The sequence below is a fragment of the Lepidothrix coronata genome, unplaced genomic scaffold, assembly GCF_001604755.1.
Source record: "Lepidothrix coronata isolate B3197 unplaced genomic scaffold, Lepidothrix_coronata-1.0 Scaffold180, whole genome shotgun sequence".
NCBI lineage: Eukaryota > Metazoa > Chordata > Aves > Passeriformes > Pipridae > Lepidothrix > Lepidothrix coronata.
Genome location: NW_016690360.1, coordinates 450,997 through 472,384, shown reverse-complemented (window position 1 = coordinate 472,384; position 21,388 = coordinate 450,997). Strand labels below are relative to the sequence as shown.

General features: G+C 47.0%; 1 protein-coding gene across 8 annotated transcripts in view; it reads left to right on the top strand.

Annotated features, from left to right (window-relative positions):
• The window catches only part of PUM1 (pumilio RNA binding family member 1), an 81,033-nt gene that overhangs the window by 40,592 nt on the left and 19,053 nt on the right, over positions 1-21,388 (top strand). For 5 of the 8 annotated variants that reach the window (XM_017830552.1, XM_017830546.1, XM_017830547.1 and 2 more), the window contains exons 8-14: positions 2,438-2,531; positions 3,761-3,877; positions 9,931-10,082; positions 14,589-14,727; positions 16,344-16,487; positions 17,764-18,060; positions 19,838-20,074. In XM_017830552.1, the coding sequence (XP_017686041.1) occupies positions 2,438-2,531; positions 3,761-3,877; positions 9,931-10,082; positions 14,589-14,727; positions 16,344-16,487; positions 17,764-18,060; positions 19,838-20,074 (1,180 nt within the window). The remainder of the gene's footprint in view (positions 1-2,437; positions 2,532-3,760; positions 3,878-9,930; positions 10,083-14,588; positions 14,728-16,343; positions 16,488-17,763; positions 18,061-19,837; positions 20,075-21,388) is intronic. The other 3 variants (XM_017830551.1, XM_017830550.1, XM_017830549.1) reach the window with 2 other exon arrangements.

Below are 21,388 nucleotides of genomic sequence, written 5' to 3'. Positions count from 1 at the left end.
CAAAGTCCCTTATAGGCCTTGTGTGTCTGGCAGTCAGATTTAGCAGGGATCAGCTGTGCTCCCAAGGTGGGAGAGAGCAAACAGACAGCAAAATATCCCCCAGCAGCAGGTGAAATATTGATGCTCCGAGTAGTTGAGGATTCTGTTTTGCCAGTTGCCATTTAAAAAATGGATCACTGAGGTGCATTTGGGAGGTGTGGAAGTCCTCACACATGTAAAGTGAGCACAAGAGAAGGTATTTTCAGAGAAGACAAATGCTTTTTTGCCCTTAAGACAAGTAAATAATAATCCAGCTATTTTCTCAGCAGTTCCCTTTGACGGAATACACATCAACAGACTGGAAAAACACATCCCAGGGATGTGCAAAACCACCTGAAAATTAAAGGTTTTGGTGAAATTTTGCAGCTGAAGAAAGCTGAAATATTGGACTGCTGGACTCAATACAAAAGAAGACCCCAAACCCAGGGCTGGCTGTTCTGGAGGAATCCACACCAGCACTGGAGCAGATATATATATATATATATATATATATATATATATATATATATAGGTTTTTTTTCTCCATGCTGATGTTTATCAGTGAACAAGGTGTTGCTGGTGACTCCCACAGACCAATGTCCCTCATTCCTTTTCCTGTAGCTGTCCACCTTGTCCTTGCTATTTTAAACTGAGGGATGACAGGCCAAGCCTTTGCCCCAGCTCCTGCTGGCAGATGGCACCTTAACGAAGCTCCCACCCCTAACGAGCACTCGGCTTTGTGTGAGCATGAAGTGCTGCTGAAAGCCACGTTTGGGGGAAAAAGGGGAAGGCAAAAAGAGGTGTGTTTGTTTTATGGCTCAGGGAGGTCATAAAGTAACTGTAGATTTGATCTGTTTTTCCCTAAGGAACATTTTGATACCCCTTGGATATTTGTAGGGCCCCCAACGTCCTGAGGGGTGAACAGTCCTTGGGGTTATGGCACACAGATCAATTCTACACCCCCTAAATACTCAGTTTCCTCATCATAAATCTGATGCTGAGCCCTTGCATGTTTTTCCTCCACCTGAACTTGTAAAAGGAAGAAAAAAAGAGGTGGATTTTCTCACCCATCTTTGCTCCTCCTGCTCTCAGGAGACTTAACTCCAATTTTTGCCCATAAAAAAGCCTCCCAGCCTAATTTTCTAAATGTTTCTATGCTTCTTCTTGATGGTCGTGGGTTTCTGCCAGAAATTTGGGCAGAATTGTTGCCTTTTGTGCCAGCTGAAGTATCAGTTGTCCAGTCTGAAGGGAGGGCAGGATGTAAATAGGTGTGAAAATCGAATTTAGGAATACAATTTGTTTGTGAGTGAGTGGAGAGAGAAAACATTTATCCTAGTGGTTTGTGGAGCTGTTCACACCTCGGGAATGATCCCTTGTGGGAGTGGGAATGGACCTGCTGCTGGATAGTTTCAAAGTAGATAATCAGCTGGTATATCCTTAAGTGTTTTAATTAGAGCTAAGTGAGGCTGTTAATGGATGGATTCAGGGGTTCACTTAAGTAGAGGCATAAGAAGCTGGAGAAATAAGGTTTTAGTAAGGACCTGGGTGAATAAAAAAACCCCAAACCTAGACAAAAATACTTCAAAGATTAATGGAATCCTTTCTTTTTTTAATGGAGAAAAAAATTCTCAATAACCTTGAGAACTGATCATTAACACTGACTGTTCTCACTAACGTTGCCCATTGATCCCTAAGATTTCAGGGAGCTCTGAGCTGGCTTTGGCTCTAAGCTGTGCTTTGGGTGGCTTAACCAGAATATCCCCAGGTCTGGTTTGTGTCTGTGGTCAAAAAAGAATTTCCAGTTCCTGCCTGGATTCCCGTAGGAGAGGCTGGAGATGCAAGGTTGGCAATAAAGGGAGCAAATAAAGTGAGTTTGTGATCCCCGAGGCTGGAATCCCATCTTGAGGTGGCTCTGGAGCCATCTCAGGTGTGTCACCTCTGCACACCTGGCTCTGCAGCCTTCTGCCATCCCAGTTCCCACTCCAGGCCATCTGGGAGAGTCCACTGGTGTGACTGGACTCGGTGTGTTCCGGACCTGGCGCTGCCCACAGACTCCTCTGGTGACCCACAGGCTGCACCTGGGGGCTCTGTGTGTGTGAGGATGAGTTGGGAAAAATGGCCTTTGGGAATTGTGCAGGAAGGGAATAGCAGAGGAAACCCCAGCTGTGGGTAGCTGTGCTTCAGAACTGCATTTTTTTTCAGGTGGATTAACACAGGCAATTGATCTCAAAAGGTTTTTTTTTCCCCCCCCCCGAGGATTTGGGTTTTCTCAATTCCTTCTGAAACATTTCTCTTTAAAGAGAGAAATGTCTGTAGTGCTGAAACAAAATCTGGTGTAAAGGAATTGCTTTAAAAGAAAGAAAAGGCAGCTTTTTGTGCCTGATTTGAGTGCCATGCTTGTGTTTTTTTTGCCCTGTAGCTGTTCCAAAGACCCAACGCCCTGGCGGTGCAGCAGCTGACGGCAGCACAGCAGCAGCAATACGCCCTGGCTGCTGCCCACCAGCCACACATAGGTAAGTCCTGCCTTAAATCCATCCCATTTCACTGCCCTTCTCTTAATCCAGCGGGAAAACACCAGGGAGAAAAAAATCGGGAGGTTTCAGAGGGTATTTCTGTAGCTGGTAATCAGCACACGAGTGGGGATGGATTGGTTAAAGATGTGCTTGAAAGATTTGGTGGGTATCTCTTGCACACTTGAGAAGGGTTTAAAAGAGCTCTCATGTCTGGCAGGATTGACACTCTCACCCTTCTGAGAGTGCTGTTCAGTCAGGAGAGCCTTTGGAAGTCCTTGCTTGCTCTGAGTGAGGCATAAACCAGGGTAAGCAGCACAATAAAGGGAGGGGAAAATGCCCAATTGAATATAAATCTGGATGTGCTGCCTGTGGTCCAGCTGCCTGGGGTCTGACTTTATAATTGAAGGATAAAATTCGTGCAAGCACATGGTTCATATTATTAAAAGAGTACAGACTAACTGGTGAGAAAGCACTTAGTCCTGTGCATAGAAAACAGGGAGAACTGTAGAGTTCTACTCCTGGATGATAAGGGTTGAACCATCTTAGGGCTAAACGTTTTTAACACATTAAGCATTTTAAGTGAAGTTTTTCCAACCCAGAATCCCACTAGAAATGTGTTGGGACTCTCCCAGCTCTGTGCAGTGCCCTTGTGTGCTCAGTGGAGTTCAGGGATAGACCCGAATTTGAATTATTTGGCTTTTTAACTTCCTCCCCTTCACCTTCCCTCCCCTCCCCACCCCTCTCCCGCCCACCGGGGATTTCTCTAATGATTAAACTGTTCCTTTGCAGAGCCAGGGAATGCCTGTACACCCCTGAACTAAACCAAACTAACCAGTTGGAGGACTGGTGTCCTGTAATGGGCATGGAACTCAAAACAGGGTAGTTTGGGTCCTGACCTACTCGCTGTAGGAAATGCAGAGTAGTAACAAGCACTTAGTTTGTGTTACTCTCCATTCACCTGAACAGTAAAGGTCTGTCAGCTCCTCCCTGAGCTGTTTTATATAAGTATTTTACCCCTTGAGCTTTCCTCAGGGAGCATTCCATCCTTGGAATTAATTTTCCTTTACGTAAACTCTGTTAAGACTCAGCAGTTTCTCACTTGCGATAGAAAACCCACCCCTAAAAAGCTTAAAAATACTAAATGAACCCGAGTTTTGTGTTCCCCAGGCAGGTGGCCAGAGGTGTTGTGGTAGGGCTGCAGTCCCAGTTAAGTCTGTTTTCACTGACAGGTATGTTTTCAGCAGGTTTAGCTCCTGCTGCCTTTGTTCCCAACCCCTACATCATCAGCGCGGCTCCCCCGGGGACGGATCCGTACGCGGCCGGACTGGCGGCAGCTGCCACGTTAGGTGAGAGCCTTCCACTTGTCTGTGCCTTCCTCTGCACCAGAACTGCTCTGGGTCTGTCCTTGGGAGCATCAAACACCAGCACGTTGTGATTTCTGGGGGGAGATAATTGATACGGTTGTTTGTCGGGGAGTAGAAGTAGAATTCGCCGTGGAAACTCCGTTTTCTGGGGGTTAAATGTGGAAATTCTTGTTTAACACTTGCTGTGGGTTCTACTCTGGTTGTTTCTCCTCAGCCAGAGCAAACCTCAAATGAAGCACTTGCAGACATAAACGTTTGGGGTGTTTTGGGGACTGACAGGAGCAAGAAATACCTTTGAAAATCCACTTATTAAAGATGGAGGGCTGCACCAAAACTGCTCGGAGTGTGTGATTCTGAAAATCAAACATCAGTACATTGTGATTTCTGTGGAGAGATAATTGATATAATCATATGTCAGGGAGTAGAAACAGAGTTTGCCATGGAAACTCTGTTTTCTGTAGATTAAATGTGGTAATTCTTGTTTAACACTTGCTGTGGGCTCTGCTCTGGTTGTTTATCCTCAACCAGAGCAAATCTGAAATGAGCCACCCGCAGACATAAAAGTTGCTCCGTGTTTGGTGAGTGACAGGAGCCAGAGATACCTTTGAAAATCCACTTATTAAAGGCTGGAAAGATGAGGGTGTTTTTCCCTGCCAGGGAAGTTGTGTCTCGTTGCTGCTCAGCTCCATGTGCTTCGGTGCATCCTGCAAAGGAGACCTTCCCTTTTGAGGAGTCTGGGGAGAATTTACCCTTTCCAGGCTCTCCAGGTGAAAACATCCCATTGTCTGCTGTGAGGCTCAGGCTGGGAATGTGCACTTTCCCAGATGGCAGGTGAGGATGGAGGCTCTTGTCTTCGTGCAAGATCTCTCTCCAAACGTTCATGTATCAGTTTCCAAATTCTTCCCAACTGTCACAGCCAGAATCGTTGTATCTTGAGGTGCCAGCTCGGTGCAGCAGCTTATCAGGCAGTGTGGGGAACACGCTGGACGTTGAACTTTTGCTGTGTGAGCCATAAAGTTCTTGCCTAATGGTTGAGGACAAAGGAAGAACGTGCTTTCAAAAGAGCATTTTCATAACCAGGCCTTGCTTTCCTTGACCAAGAGCAGAGGGAGCATTCTGTGCTTCAGGTAAAATCAGCTTAGGGGGGTTTTATGTTTCGCTGTTGCCACGCTCCACTTACAACTTGGATGCTCGCTGCAAACCTCTCCCATTTTGGGGTGGCTTGTCCCAAATCCAACCTATGAAGTGTGGGTTGTACATGGATGTGACACCCTGGGGTTTGGGACGTGACTCTGTGGCCTGTTAACCAGCTCTTACATAACCCCTGCTGAGCTTTTAATCTCGGAGACCCAGATCAGGTCAAGCTCTGAAATGGGATTTCACCAACTGTTACCCACTTGGAGGCAGTTTTTAGTGGATGATATGGATGGCTGTAAAGTCCCAAGATCATGATTTGAAGGTGTGGGCTTTGCACTTGGCTGCTGTGAGTTCTGTGTGGGGATTGTGTAATGACACAGCGAGGTTAAGGGGAGGTAACAACACGTTGTTGGCAAACAAATCGACGCCGTGATTCCGTGGGAGGGAGCCAAGAGTTAGAGTACAAGGATATTCCTGATAGCCCAGGCCTTGATAAACCACCATGTGATGGTGAAGGTAGTAGTGAATGAATGAGCTGAACTGCTGTTGGCAAACAGAAGTAGGAAGTTCAGTGAGGACTCAGGAGGGAAGAGGTCCCAGAGCAGCAGCAGTTCCAGTCTCAGGCAGAAGAGGCGATTTGTGGATGATTCCTGGAAGAAGAGGTTTCTGCTTGGCCTTTTTGCAGCACCTCAGTGCTTCTAAAGCTCAGCTCTGAGGAACACACTGAAGTGCAAGTGGAGCAGCAGGTCAGCATCTTGATTTCATAGAAAAACCACGTGGAAATGAGCCAGATTTCTAGGAAACACCGAGTGTTGGCCACAACTGCTTTGGGGTTTTTTGTTGTTTTGTTGGTTTTTTTTTTTCATTTTTCTCAGCAGTGTTGAAGCTGCAGCTGCTGAATGTCTGACTGGGGCCTTAGCCATTTGAACTGGGAAATAACATACCCCAGGGTATCTGAAGTATTCCAAAATTTGGCACCAGGGTCTCTACTTGAATAATTTTTAAACTTTGTGACACTGAAAAGCAAAGCAAAAGAATGAGCAGTGCACTGCAGTGTATTTATGGTATTACACCACTGAGAAATACAAGTTACTTTAACCTTCTTATTGGTTTTAGACCCTAGAAATGGCCAGATAACAAAATTCTTGTTGATGTTTGTTTTAGGAAAAGCATCTTTTCTGTCTAGACTTGAGCAGTTTTGAGAACCTCTTTTCTGTAATGAGAGGGAGGGACATGGGACAATTTAAATATTTAGAGTTACACATTAAATCCAAAAGGCCTCCCTGATGTGTGTGGAAGTGTGAAATTGGGAGGACTTGAAGAAGCTCGTGAGATGGAAGGAATGAGTTTAGAGTTGGTGCTGGTTTATTGCTCACAGTTACTCCTTGAGTGAAGGGGAAACTTGTGTGTGTGTTTTATGGCAGAGATAACCTGTCAATTAAGGTTCTGCCATTATGGCAGCTTTTGCATGACTGTAAGACTGTCAGCTCTGTGATAATTCTCTTTTCTTCCCAACAATAGCAGCATTTTAAAGAACAAATTTGAATGCAGAGGGAAGGACTTCTAGAAAAAAACCCCTCACTTACGAGTTTAAACCGTGGGGAAGGTGCTGCTGTCTTTGAAAAGTGCTGTGATTTGCCTTCCATCATTTGGGAAAGATGTCACTCAAAAAAGAGAAATCTTGCCTTTTTGAAGGCCAGTTGGGAAATGATTCAGGTAGAAAAGTGTTTCTGCTCTTTGCAGAGAAGGGGGTGATCTGCACCCAGGGAAAGCTCAGTGCTCCCAGCACAGGGTTTGGAGGGGAGATCCTTAAGCCTGGCTCACTTGATGCTGAGCTGTGCCCAGCTCAGAGCTGGAGCCAGCTGGGGATGCAGGCACACACCTTCCAGCTGGGATTTGGGAGCACCTGCAGCTGGATTTCACCTGCTGTCCTGCAGGGCTGTCTTTCCTCCTCTGGATCAGGGGCTTCACCACCACCCTGAAGTTGAGCTGTTTCTCACCCCCATCCCTAAAAGGACACGCTGGGAATTCCCAAGGGATCACCTGACAACTCACTGGAATCACTAATTTGCTGTTTTCAGCCTTGTGTTTGAGGTCCTTGGGGCTGTTTAACCTGGTGCCACTATTCCTCATCCTTGGCTGTTCCTGCAGGGAGGGAGCAGGTTCGGCTTCTGCTCGGAGAGATTCCAGGGTGGAGGTGGAGACTGAAAGCAAAAAAACTGTGTTCTGAGCACACTTACAGCTGGATTGGTAATGTTTCTTGAAAGGAATATTTGTGGGTGTCTGTGGCCCACGTGTGAGACGTGGCAGTGGGAAGATTTGGGTTCAAAGGCCCCGGAATGGCTTTTGTTTTCTCGGGAATGCACAGCTTTAATTAGTGCCGAAGCAGGTGCAGCATCTCCTGCAGTGAGGCAGCACTGGGCTGTTTCTGGGAGTCTGGCAGTGATGACACACTTGCCCTCACTGAGAACACTGTTCAATAATGAGCCTCACCGTGTGCTCAAAGGAGCTGAGCCAGACTTGCAGCCCTTTTAAGCCCAGCTGCCTGAAAAACTTCAAAGCCTCTGTGTCTCCTCTGCTTTTAAACACCTGAGGCTTCTGCAGCTCGGATGAGCAACCTCTAACTAGGAGAGAAAAACCCATCTAGGCCATGCTTGTTTGATAATTAGAGCTGAGACTAAAATACCCCAAATTTTGCCCAGATAAAAGGTACTGCAGCAACTTCCCAGCAGCCTGAGGGCAAATGCAGGGTAATTACTTGCATGAAGTGAAGCAATTGCAGCTCTTTCCCTGTTGGGTGCAGGAGAACCCCAGCAGTTGGTGTCTGATCTGCATTCACTGACTGTAAACAGGTTGTAGGCACCCTCTAGTTACGTGTGTGTAACTGCTGAGGTCAAAACAGGCACCACCACCAGGCACTGATTAATTTGCTGCAGCTTTTCTTCGCTTTAGCTTGTGAATTTGCAGGTTGGAAGGTAAGAAATGAGTGGTTGCTGCTCCAAGAGCACTACTGAGTAAGAGGAGGTCACCTTCTCTGCCTGACACAGTAAATCCAGCAAGGAGGGGCTTCAGGGCAGAGCTTTAGTGAGAGACACAAATCCAGATGTTCAGCAGGTGCCTGGCATCAGGGATCAGGGTACTTGGAGCATCTTCCTGCTGTGCACAGAGCTGGGCACCTAAATCCTGAATTTGGGGGAAGCACAGTGGTTAAAACCAGGGTGATATAAGAAGAGTAACTAGTACATGTTTGAAATTTGGATTTAATATCTGACATGAAATATGGAATGAATATCCCCAAGTGTTGCTGAATAGGCTGTGGGAGCAGGAGCTCATCCAGGCTGAGATCCAGGCTCTTCCACAGTGGATGGCTTTGGCATTCTGTGGGAATTCATTTGAGCCAAACATGTTACTGTGAAAAAAAACCCAAACAAAAAACCAAAAACAAAAGAAAAAAGTACTTCTAAGATTAGTCCCCTTTGTCATATACAAGTTTACACTCAGTAGTGTCTTTTTCCATCTCCTTTACTACTGTCATCCCTCATTTTTCATAGAATCCTGGAATGGTTTGGCCTGGAAGGGACCTTAAAGCCCATCCAGTTCCACCCCCTGCCATGGGCAGGGGCACCTTCCACCAGCCCAGGTTGCTCCAACCTGGCCTTGGACACTTCCAGGGATCCAGGGGCAGCCACAGCTTCTCTGGGCAACCTGTGCCAGGGCCTCCCCACGCTCTCAGGGAAGGATTCCTTCCCAATATCCCATCTAACCCTGCCCTCCCTCACCTTAAGGCCATTTCTGGGGGAATATTCTCTTAGTTTCTTTGGGCCAATGCTCAGCCCATGTGTCACACTCATAACTCACAGCAACACTGCAGTGCTTGGTTAGAACCCAAGTGCTCCCTGTCTCTCCTTAAAAAAAAACTGCTATTTTTACTCCAAATATGAACAAAATTGATTAAAGACTCATTTATTCCACAGTGTCAGACGTGACTGACACTCGACCTGGTTCCTCCTGCTGTGGGGAAGGGGCCTGTGGGATGAAGGATGTATTTAGAAAGGAAAGGAAATACTTCTATTTTTCTGCTGACCTTTCTAAAAGATATCAAACAGTCATATTAAAAAATATTATTGGATTCACATCCCTGTTATTTGGTGGGAGGGACTCCTCCCTCCAGCACAGAGTGCTCCCTGCTTCCTCAGCCTTGTGCCAAGTGGGATTATTTAAGGATAGAGGTTCCATCCTGCTATCTCCAAATTGTGTGTGGTGTCCTGAGACCTGATAAAACACAGTGTATCTTCAAAAGGGAGGCTATTTCTGCTGCTCTCCAAGATTATTATTATTATTTTTTAAAGCCTCTTAAGTTGGAGGAGGGAATGTGAGAAGAGACAGGATCGTGCAGCCTCTTTTCTGGGGGTTTGCAAATGCAAAGTAGGACTGAGTGGCTGGAAAAATAACATTAAACACTTGAGAATTGATGCTATTCAGCTGTGGAGAGGTTTTGTTAATTTATCGAGGAGCTAAATGGTAGATGAGCTGTGAGTGTCAGCTGAGATTAGAAGTTTATCTCTGTGCTTAAAAATGGTTTGGTTAAAGTTTCATTCCTTCACTACAAAATTAGGGCACAACAATAAAACCAACTTTCAACAGGATCACTGGCAGCTGAGTTTGACCTCCTCCAATAAGGTAAAAGTAAGTGAAGATGGAATTTCAGGTTTGACTTGGAAGCTTTTTAAAAATGGGTAATAAATGCCAGAATCCCTCTGTATTTGCAAAGGATTTCAGGCGGCTCCCGCTGAAATGGGATTTGCTGAACCAAATGTGATGAGCAGAGGTGTTTCTGACTGTTGGCTGCGTAACCCTTGTCACGATCCAGCAGCTGACACGTTCCCTCGGTGTTGCAGGCCCGGCTGTTGTCCCTCACCAGTACTATGGAGTCACTCCCTGGGGAGTTTATCCCGCCAGCCTGTTCCAGCAGCAAGCGGCCGCCGCCGCCGCCGCCACCAACTCAGCAAACCAGCAAACGACACAGCAAACCCAGCAGGGCCAGCAGCAGGTAAGGCTGGGGGGCTCCTGCATCCCACAGAACGCTTTGGAGCGGCTTTGAGGCACAGAATGTCCTGTTGGAAAGACCCACAAAGATCTTGGAGTCCAACCCTCAGCCCTGCACAGGCCCAGCCCCAAGAGTCCCCCCCTGTGCCCCAGAGGATCAGCCAAACCCTCCTGCAGCTCTGGCAGCCTTGGGGCTGTGCCCACTGCCCTGGGGAGCCTGGGCAGTGCCCAACCAGCCTCTGGGGGAAGAACCTTTGGCTGAGATCCAACCTGAGCCTGCCCTGACACAGCTCCAGCCGTTCCCTGGGTGCTGTCCCTGCTCCCCCAGAGCAGAGCTCAGTGTCTCCTGTGAGGTTTCACCTGTTTATAAAAATGCTTCCCAAAGGAAGATGCTTCACCCATTTCCAGAAGTGCTTCTCTGAGGATCAGAACCTGCTGCAGAAGCACAGGGAGGTCACACCAACTCAGCAAACCACCAACAGGCTGCTGAGGGGAGAGCACACCTGGGGAAAGGGGAGGAAGAGAACAAGCACAGATTCTCTAATAAACCCTGTCCCTGAGCTCTGGCAGCCTTGGGGCTGTGCCCACTGCCCTGGGGAGTGTGGTCAGTGCCCAGCCACCCTCTGGGGGAAGAACCTTTCCATAATATCCAGCCTAAACACCCCTGACACAGCTCCAGCCCTTAAGAACCCTGATTTTGTCAGTGCCTGCTCCTGACCCTCAAATCCAAGTAGTTTTAAGGTGACAAGAAGAGCCTTTGGCCTCCTGAAAAAAGGGCAAGAACCATCTATACATTTTGTTACTTGATTTATTCATCTTGCATGTGGAGAGGGCACAAGTACCTTGGTGGGGGTGAGTTATTGAGTGTTAGTGCTTTGGGAAGCATAAATGACTCAGGCTGGGAACACCCTGAGCTGTGCAAACACAGCAAAGTTGGTGTGCAGGCAGCAGTCATCATCTCCCAACCCATCACTGTGCCCATCACTGCAATTTGAAGCTGATGATAATTGTCTTTAAGGTTGGAAAAGACTTCCAAGATCATCCAATCCCCATTCCCACTAAACCATACTTCAAAGTGCCACAACTACTTGTTTTTTGAACACTTCTAGGGGTGGTGACTGCACTCAAATATTAAATGTCAGTGAGTGTGTCCTTATCTTCAGGGTGCTGCCCATTATGAAACGCTTTTCTTAGTGAAGACTGGCTTTAAAGAGGTCAAAATAGTAGCAGAGTGAATAGGTTTGGTGTCCATGTGGGGACTTGGAGGCTAAAGATGAGTGTGAAAAGAAAACATGAAATTTTCTATTTTCATGAGGCAAACTGCAGCTGTTTTGATTTAGTCTGCACAAAAATTACAGGAATTTGACAGCTAAAAGGAGGAAATAAATAAATTTAATGAAGTTTTTTCCATATGATCTGCTGTTACCTCTGTAAATGTGTTAAAGATGAATGTTGAGACAGGTATCTGCTGGTTAAATGGTATTTGCTTTTTTAAAACACAGTGAGGAGGGAATTATGTCCTTACATACTTCCTAAAGGATGGGCTTTGCTCCTGTGCCTTAATCCCTTGGCATTGACAACACACTGGATTATCCAGCCTGTATTTTTTTCTCCTGCTGATAATTGTTCTGCATCTTTGTGATGAATCACTGTGCCATTTCTTGTTCAGGGTTGGTTGGGTTTTTTGGGCTCTCCCCTGTATTTGAAATTTAACTGGGTTAATTTCCCTGACCTCAAGTAAAATAAGCATTCTAAAGGTCTGGTGTTTAATCACAGCTGTGCCTCTGCACATGCAGATGACACAAATGGGAATCTAAGCTGCTGGAACAGAAGGTGGAAACTGAGAGATGGTACGAGAATAAATAGGGTACAAGAATTTTCTTCCTTATAGAAAAGGAGAAGCCATCCTAAACATTTGACAAAGTTGGGTAGGAGTGCAGATTGTTGGAATGGGGGAATGGTTTGGGTTGGAAGGGACCTTAAACACCGTCTGGTTCCACCATGACAGGGACACCTTCCACCAGCCCAGGTTCTCCAACCCCTGTCCAGCCTGGCCTTGGACACTTCCAGGGGTGGGGCAGCCACAGCTTCTCTGGGCAGTACTTTGCTATTTTAATCAACATTTTGAAACAATCCAAACTTTCAGACTAAACTGCTGGTGCTAAACCCCAGGAATTCAGTTAAATGCTGGATGGGTGAGAGGTGTCCCACCATCCTTCCTTTGATCCTCATTCCTTTGGACACACACTTGGATGTGGTCTCCTTTTCTGCTCTCAGACCTCAGCAAGGCTCGTGGAACAGGATCAGGAACCAGATTGGGTTTCAGTTACCTGGACAACTCTGGGCACAGCCCAGGAGCTTGTTTGGGGTTTGTTCAGAGCTGCTCCTCACCTGAGGGCTTCACACACATTTCTCAGCATCTGTCCCACAGTTCTTCCTGCTTGGGAACAGAGTGGGTTTGTTCTGCTACCCAAAAGGGAGATGGCTCCTTTCTCACAGTGACACAGAGCCCTCCTTTCTGGTCCTTGGGTGCCTGAAATGGCAGAGTAAAGAGCAACTGGCAGCTGAATTTTTGAGCTTCTGCTTTGAAAACTAAAGCAAACTCCAGTGTTGGGTGGTGCTAAAAGACCTTTTCAGATGAAGAGGGTGTGTGTTAAGAGAGCTTCTGCAAAGGACCAGGCTATTAAAATAAAATATATCAGTGCCAGTAGCCTTTATAGTATTTTTCATTACTTTTATAGGCATGGAGCTGGCGTGAGTGGGATCAGGAGTGGTGTTTATAATGCAAACCTGCATCCATAAGAGGATGCAGCAGGAATTGTTTGGATTAAAAGTGCTGAGGCAGAGGTTTTGGAAACCTGGAGCAATGATTATGGACAGTTGATTTGTCACCCTTATGACACCTTAATAGTGTATTAATAAAAGCCATGAGCACTCCAGTGCTGCAGCTGCACCCATTGGAATTCTGAGAGACTCAGAATCCCAAAATGTGCTGAGTTGGGAGGGACTTACAAGGATCATGGAGTCCAACCCTGAGCCCTGCACAGGCCCAGCCCCAAGAGTCCCCCCCTGTGCCCCAGAGGATCAGCCAAACCCTCCTGCAGCTCTGGCAGCCTTGGGGCTGTGCCCACTGCCCTGGGGAGCCTGGGCAGTGCCCAAACAGCCTCTGGGGGAAGAACCTTTGCCTGAGATCCAACCTGAGCCTGCCCTGACACAGCTCCAGCCGTTCCCTGGGTGCTGTCCCTGCTCCCCCAGAGCAGAGCTCAGTCCCTGCCCCTCCTCTGCCCCTGCCCAGTAATTGGAACTGCACTGAGGTCTCCCCTCAGTCTCCTCCAGGAATTCCAGGCTGTGACAGTGACAGCAGAGTCAGGCACACCTAAATCACCTCAGCACCCTCTCCCAGGCCCTCTGTGCACAAAGTCATTTTTCCCTGTTAATGGCTCTGTCAGGTGACACACACGATGTCACTTCTTGCAGCCAGAGGACCCAGGGATGGCTCCTTTAACATGCTGACCTTGCTGGTGGGTGCAGACCTGCCCCCCCTGGAGTGCAAGGCTTTGGCAAACAGGGGCTGTCACAAGTAATTACAGCAAAGGCCACTTTGCCATCATCCCTTTGAGAGCACCACGAGAGCTCCTCCAGACACAGCACAGTGTGGGCTCTTTGGTCATTATTTCCCAGTTGTGTCACCAGGTCACTGTTTTCTAGAGGAGCTGGTACCTTGGAAAAAGCCAGGTCACCTCATGTTGTCGGCCTCCAGCTCCTAAATTGGGCTTTTTAAGGTTTCTGCTCAAAAGGGCCTTTACCAGAGAGCAAATGTTACCTGGGATGGGCAGATGGCTTGTAAACACTTCTATCCAAGGATGGGGATTGAAGGTTGGATCATAAAGTTAGGAAGGTTAGAAAAGCCCTCTGAAGATCATTGAGTTAAACCATTAACTCAGCACTGGCAGGTCCACACTAAACCACGTCCCCAGGCAGCACATCCACGTGTTTTTGAACACCTCCAGGAATGGGGACTCCATCACCTCCCTGGGCAGGCCCTGCCAATGCCTGACCACCCTTTCAGCAAAGAATTTTCCCTAATATCCAACCTGACCCTCCCCTGGCACAGCCTGAGGCCGTTCCCTCTCCTCCTGTCCCTTGTTCCCTGGGAGCAGAGCCCGACAACCCCCTGGCTCCCCCCTCCTGTCAGGGGGTTGCAGAGCCAGAAGGTCCCCCCTGAGCCTCCTTTTCTCCAGGCTGAGCCCCCCCAGCTCCCTCAGTTGCTCCTGCTGCTCCAACCCCTTCCCCAGCTGCATTCCCTTCCCTGGACACGCTCCAGCCCCTCCATGTCCTTCTTGTATATCAAAAAATATCAAGAAAAGTTGATTAAGAGTGAAGGGAAGTCAAGGCTGTCACCCGTTACTGGTGCAACAACTTCAACTAGATTGCTCCTGCAAGTACCTGCTGATGGTGACTTGCTCCTGGGCCCCAAGATAAACACCTGGATGTCCCTCTGTCTCCACAGGTTCTCCGTGGAGGAGCCAGCCAGCGTCCCTTGACCCCCAACCAGAACCAGCAGGGCCAGCAGACGGACCCACTGGTGGCCGCGGCCGCCGTCAACTCCGCCCTCGCCTTCGGCCAGGGGCTGGCAGCGGGAATGCCAGGTATGGCCGGGGCAGGAGCAGCTTCTGCAGGGCCCAGGGAGAGCCATGGAGTTGGATCTCACGTCTCCAGATGTCATGTTTGCCTGGGATTCAGCAGTGTTTGTTTCCATCAGTTTGGGGGTTAATCTGTGGGTGCAGGAGGGGTTTCGGTGTGACCCCAACCAGCTCTGCAGCACAGAACCTCAGAACCAGGGGGTAGGTGCCCTTGTCACAGGTGAAAACAATTGTTATCCACTGTACAGGTGCATTAGTTACTGGGGTATTCCAAAGAATTGGAAAGTTGCCTTCAGATTTTCCCGTGGCTCATTCGAGCTTATGGGATCTGCATTTGAAACCTCCGAGAGGGATCTTAGTCCTGTTCAGTCATCTTGTTCCTCCATCCCTGCCCAGGGCTTGACTTCCACAGATCAGGGACTTCCCCTTCAGGATTGCTTCTTTCTAATTGCTTAAAAACAGGAAAAGAAAAGGGATAAAAGGAGCAGGTTTAATTCTGATTTATAATTCTTCCTGAGAGGAGCTGCTGTATGAATTGTAACTCTGATCCATGAGGCTGCTTTTGACATTCAGTTATTCAGAATATTTACTGTAATGGCAGAGGACAAACCTAAGCATCTTTTAGAATAATGTGCTGGTCAAATGTAAGGAAAAAGGATTATTTGGACTTCAGGTCTCCTTGCTGGAAGTGTCACATGGTTGTAAATGTGGGTTTTAATAGTTTAAGAAGAATGTTGCTGTATTAAGTTACAAAGTGAACTGTAATGTGCATGTTTCCAGCAAGCTGCAAATTTCCTTAAATCTGTTATTTGGGTTATATTGGAAAAGCAAATATACATTTATATATGTTTATATATGTGGGTATATATATATTTGCAAGGCAAATACTTAGAGAACTTTCTCTTTGTGACCTCCCCTCACCTTGGAGAAGCTCTCTATTTAATTTGAATGTCTCCATTTAATTAGAACTCTATAGTAAGGTACCTAAATCACTATATACTACTGACAGTGTGCTGCTGTGTGTATCACCAGCATATTTTAAAGTGTTTGTTTTTATATATTAAAGAATGATTTATGACATATATATATTATATATATTTATACATATATAATATATAATATATAATATATATTTTATATATCATTAAATATATATATATATTTATGATATATACCTTCAAGTTCCAAGTGTGTGCCCCCTGACAGCCTCAGCCCAGAGCAGGGGAGTTGGACATGCAGAGTGTTCACAGATCTGAGAGGTCCCAGCACAAGGTGCACGTTTAAAAGAAATGGTGGGTTTTGTATTTTAACCCCTTTTTTTGATCTGTGTAACTGAATTTACTCTGAGGGCAATGCCAGTAGCTTTGAGGAGGAAAAAATTCTTCTCTGCCTCAAAGTCTTACTTATTATAAAGTCATGGACTTCAACATGGATTGAAATTTTTCCTTTTCAGGAGTAGCAGAGCTGTTGTTGCTTTTTCCTTTTCCGCTCAGATTTCCTTTAAAAATGGGGTTAAACTGTAACGCTGTAAATGATGTAATGTTGCACCAGAGTCCCGTGGAGATGCTGGACCTGCTGGGTGCTGCCCTGCTTGTCCCCTCACCTGTGCTTTGCCCCCCCAGGGTACCCAGTGCTGGCTCCTGCTGCCTATTACGACCAAACCGGGGCCCTGGTGGTGAACGCGGGGGCCAGGAACGGCCTGGGGGCCCCCGTGCGCCTCGTGGCCCCTGCCCCCGTCATCATCAGCTCCTCTGCAGCCCAGGCAGGTGAGTGCTGCTCCCTCCCAGGGACAGTGGCCCTGGCCCAGCCCCAGCCCCTCTGAGCTCTGCTGACCGTGATGACAAACTTGCCCTCACTGAGATCCGTGTGGGGATTGTTGTGGAGAACATCCCGTGTGCTCACTTGGGCTGAGCCTTCAGAGCAGCCTCGGAGAGGGAGGGGACAGGAACTCAAAGTATTTCATAGAGTTTCATGATAGTTGTTTAAATTTCTCTGCTGGACCTGCTTTCCCACCTGCTAAAGCTTTTGGCCTGTGTAGGATTCTCAGATGACTCCAGGGAGAGCTGAGAGCCCCTTGCAGGGCCTGAAGGGGCTCCAGGAGAGCTGGAGAGGGACTGGGGACAAGGGATGGAGGGACAGGACACAGGGAATGGCTTCCCACTGGGAATTGGGATATTGGGAGAGTCCTTCCCTGGGAGGGTGGGGAGGCCCTGGCCCAGGTTGCCCAGAGAAGCTGTGGCTGCCCCTGGATCCCTGGAAGTGTCCAAGGCCAGGTTGGACAGGGCTTGGAGCAACCTGGGCTAGTGGGGGGTGTCCCTGCCCATGGCAGGGGGTGGAATGAGATGGGCTTTAATTTTCCTTCCCACCCAAACGAGTCCATGATACACATTCTATGATATGATCACCTTGCCTGAAATGGTCCATGCCTGGCCTTTGCCATGAGCTGTTTTGGGATTTATTAGGGTTCCTTGGGAGTTCAAGGCTTTAAAAGGACTTTTCCAGCCAGAATCCATGGGTAAGCCAGTGTTAGCAAGAGATTATGAAACGGGCCTTTTAATTGTTTTCGTGTAGCCCTTGTTTATTTTCCTTTTTCTTTTACTTTGGAACTGGCTGAAAAACAAGAGCCCTCGGGTTCGATGTTCTTGGCACTGCAGATTTCATGTGCTGAAGAACATTTTCACTTATTTTAAAGCTCGCTTTTCTTAATTGACTTTTGCAAGTGTGGGACCGTATCGATTGGAATCTGGGATCTTGGGAGAAAGGGACCATTTGTGTTTGATCTGTGGAGCTCTAACAACACAAGCATCAGCAAGAACAGCTGGGCACTGCTGGTGTTTGGGGGCTCTGGGCGACACTCGGGGAGCTGGGATGGGAAATAAAGAGAATTTACGCCGAGTTTGATGTGAAAGGGAGATTTTCATCCTGGAAGGAAAAAAAACCTGTAATAATTACAAGGAACCCGATGAGTTTTAACCGAAACAGTGATGAAAATGGATTCTTTTCGGCTTTTTAAAGGGATTTTTCCAATTGCTTTTCCCGCAGCGGTGGCGGCGGCCGCGGCCTCGGCCAACGGAGCGGCGGGAGGGCTGGCAGGGACAACCAACGGGCCATTCCGGCCTCTGGGGACGCAGCAGCCCCAGCCCCAGCCCCAGCAGCAGCCCACCAACAACCTGGCCTCCAGCTCCTTCTACGGCAACAACTCCCTGAGCAGCAATTCCCAGAGCAGCTCCCTCTTCTCTCAGGGCTCTGCCCAGCCCGCCAACACCTCCCTGGGCTTCGGCAGCAGCAGCTCCCTGGGGGCCACGCTGGGCTCTGCACTGGGAGGATTTGGGACAGCAGGTAAGGACAGCAGCTGCTTCCAGGGGGAAGGGAGAGCAGCAGGGAGCCCTGAGCAGGCTGGGAATCCACTGGAGCTGCTGCTCCGAGCTCCTGAGCTGAGCTCCCCTCATCCATCCAAGGCTAAGTGGAAATCTTCCTCCGGGGACGACTTAGGGCTTTGAAAATCTGCAGCACTTTCTGGTGAAAGTTCTTTTAGTGGATGATAATTAGAAGCACAGTAATTAACTGTGTTTGTTATGCACATTACCAGTTGGCCCCTTGTTAAGTATTTTTTCCCTGCCTGTGCTTGGTGGGGATACTGGACTGGCAGGAATTGGCTCCAGAGGAGTGTATCCACCCCTGTGCTGTCTCTTACCTCAGAATAAAGGCTAAGAAGCTTCTCAGGATTTTAAAAAGCTGATCTGAGGTGGTTTCCATGCCTTGTTCTGGGAATTGTGTCCATCATACACCAAAAGAATCACATGTTGTGGTTGCAAGAAACGTCCTATCCGTGGTCTGAGTTGGTTTTAGGCAGTTGGAGACTGAGATTTCTTTCAGAACCAAACCAGACCAAACCAGGGAGATGTCTGTGGGTTGGGGGGGGTTGTGTTTTGTATTGTTGGGGTTTTTTTCCTTAGGTTTGGTTTTTTTTTGAAGTGGAACAATTGTTTTAATGACTGCTCGTTCTCAGGGCAGTAATTATGTCTTGAACTTCCCTGCTTTCAGCAGTGTGAAGGACTAGTTCAAACATGCCTTTGGAGCTGCTCCATCAGAGCAGGCTGAGGGACATGCAGTCACTACATAGAATAACAGTTTTAAATAAAACCTTACTCTAAATATTTTTCTTAAGCCCAGCCTGAGAATTTGAACCATCTTGGTTTGAGGTAAACACAGCATTTGCCTCTTTCACCTCAGTTTATTTAATTAATTGAAATCCATTACTGGTTTGCTCAGTGCCAAGATTCACAAACTTATTTTCCCTCAATCAATGAATAAAACTGTGATCCTGCTGCTTCTAGAGCTCGTGTGCAGTCATGAAAAATGATTAGTTCGTTGCAGTTAACAATTTCACTATTTATTAAACAAGATTTTAATGCAAAATTGATTTTTTTCCCCTCGAGTTGACAGTGCATTTAAAGAGTTTGTATTTGCCTATCAAGGCAGCTCTTAAAAACCATTGGGTTTGTGTGTTAAATTGAATTCTGATTTCCATCTCCATAAAGCTTGGGGCAAACAGGAGCTGTTTTCTAATCTAATGAAGGATGAGCACAAGGATTGCAGGTAAATGTACACAAAGCTGGACGTGCTCTTAAATAAACACTGATAAAATCTCATGTTGGCTTTGTTTTAGCTCTAATGGCTGAGAACAAACACGAGGCAGTGCTTGTAGGGTGATCTAATATCTGGTGTTAAACTGAGTGATGTTCTTAGGGAAAAAAACCTGGAGGAATCCAAAACTTCTCCTGAAGGTCCAGAAGTGCTCAGTGTTTGTGTCCAAAACCGTGGTCACTTACATTAGGTAGATTTTTAATCTTTTGATCCCGTGGATTTTTTTGGAGCTGTGTTTTTTCACGTGTTCTCTCAGTACAAAAACTTACAGAGCTGGAAATGCAAAGGCAGGATCTCCGCTGATTTTTTTTTTAAGCCAAGAGTTTCTGCTTGAGCATTAGTAACGTGGGTTTAATGAATGCATTTCATTAAATGCTTGCAACACCTTTAGGAAAACAGGTGGAGCTGTTGCAGGTGTCTCAGGCAGCTCGTTGGCATCACCCAGTTCTCCTCTTTTCCCCCTTTGCAGTTGCAAACTCCAACACGGGCAGCGGCTCCCGCCGGGACTCGCTGACGGGGAGCAGTGACCTGTACAAGAGGACATCGAGCAGTTTGACACCCATAGGACACAGTTTTTACAATGGCCTTGGCTTCTCCTCCTCTCCTGGCCCTGTGGGAATGCCTCTGCCCAGCCAAGGACCCGGCCACTCCCAGACTCCTCCACCTTCCTTATCTTCACATGGATCATCTTCCAGTCTAAACCTGGGTAAGAGATGTTGGCCCAGTCCCTGCTCTGCTGTCCTGGCCACTGCTGGGGGGGATTCCTTGCCCTCATTCCCTGTTTTTTTGCACAAGGAGGAAGTGAAACACCGAAGCAGGAGTTGTGTAGGATCACAGGAATCACTTAGGTGGAAAAAGACCTTTAATACCAAGTCCAGCCCTCGTGGTGTGTTTGTCCCTTGCAGTAATTCCTCAGGGAACAGGAGATTTCTGCTTTGCCTCCTTGTTCCCTCAGCTCCAAACTGTGGATAACGCTTCCAAGGGTTTGAAAAACAGGGTTTTCCTGCATGGATCTTGGTAACAGCACCAATTGCTTATTGAGTAGAATAGGGAGGGCTGAGCCTTCAACTTAAATAGTTCTAAATGTGATGTTTTAAAATACCCGTTAGATTTACAGCAATAATGAGCTTGAAATACAGTCTCTCCTTTTAACTAATATTATCTGGAGCAGTGCTCAGCTTTTAGCTGAGGATTTGGGGAGTTTCCTTTGAAAAATTCCCCATCAATGTGGCCTTTTCAAAAAGCCCATTTTAGTGCCAGGGAGAAATCCTCTTAATTTTGGTCAGATACATGACTTGACACCAGCTGCACCTTCTGGAAGAGCTTCTGGCCCAGAGCTCTTACATTAAATAAATCTTTCAGATAAATAAAGCAGATATTAAATAATAAAGCAGTGCTCATCTGAACCTCCTGAAGCGTTATTTCCTCATAAATAAACAAAATAGGTTATTTGTTGCACCTGCACCAGGTAATTTAGCATTTGCTCAAAAAAACCCACTCTTTTTTTTTGGTTCTGTCATGTGTCTGCTGGATTTAACAAAACTTTTGGTTATCAAACCAGTTCTCCAGGCACATACACACTCAGCACACACTGTATTTATCATGTTTATTCCATGCACGTGTGATAAATTTGATGCTGGCTATAGTTTAGCTGGAGTAGGAATAAATGTGATTTCTTTGAGATCAGATTTAGATTTACCATCGTGCTCCTTCAGACCTTTCATAGAACTGGAGGGGTTTTAGCTTTATTTATGCAGCTGTTCAGTCCTTGGGCTGACAGGTAAATAGCCACAATAAATTAGTGCTGAGGAGGGACCAGATTCCACATCTGGCACTTGGAAAAAAATACGTTGCCCCTGCAGCAAACAAAAGAGTGAATCTTAAAAACTGGATCAGAGAAAGGTTGATCTGATTGGGTGCAAACTCTGGGCAGAATTTGGAGTTAACACTCACATAGATGGGTTGTGCCCCAGAGGGTCAGTGTGGGGTTTCCCACCTCCCCAAAATACTCCTCCCCTTG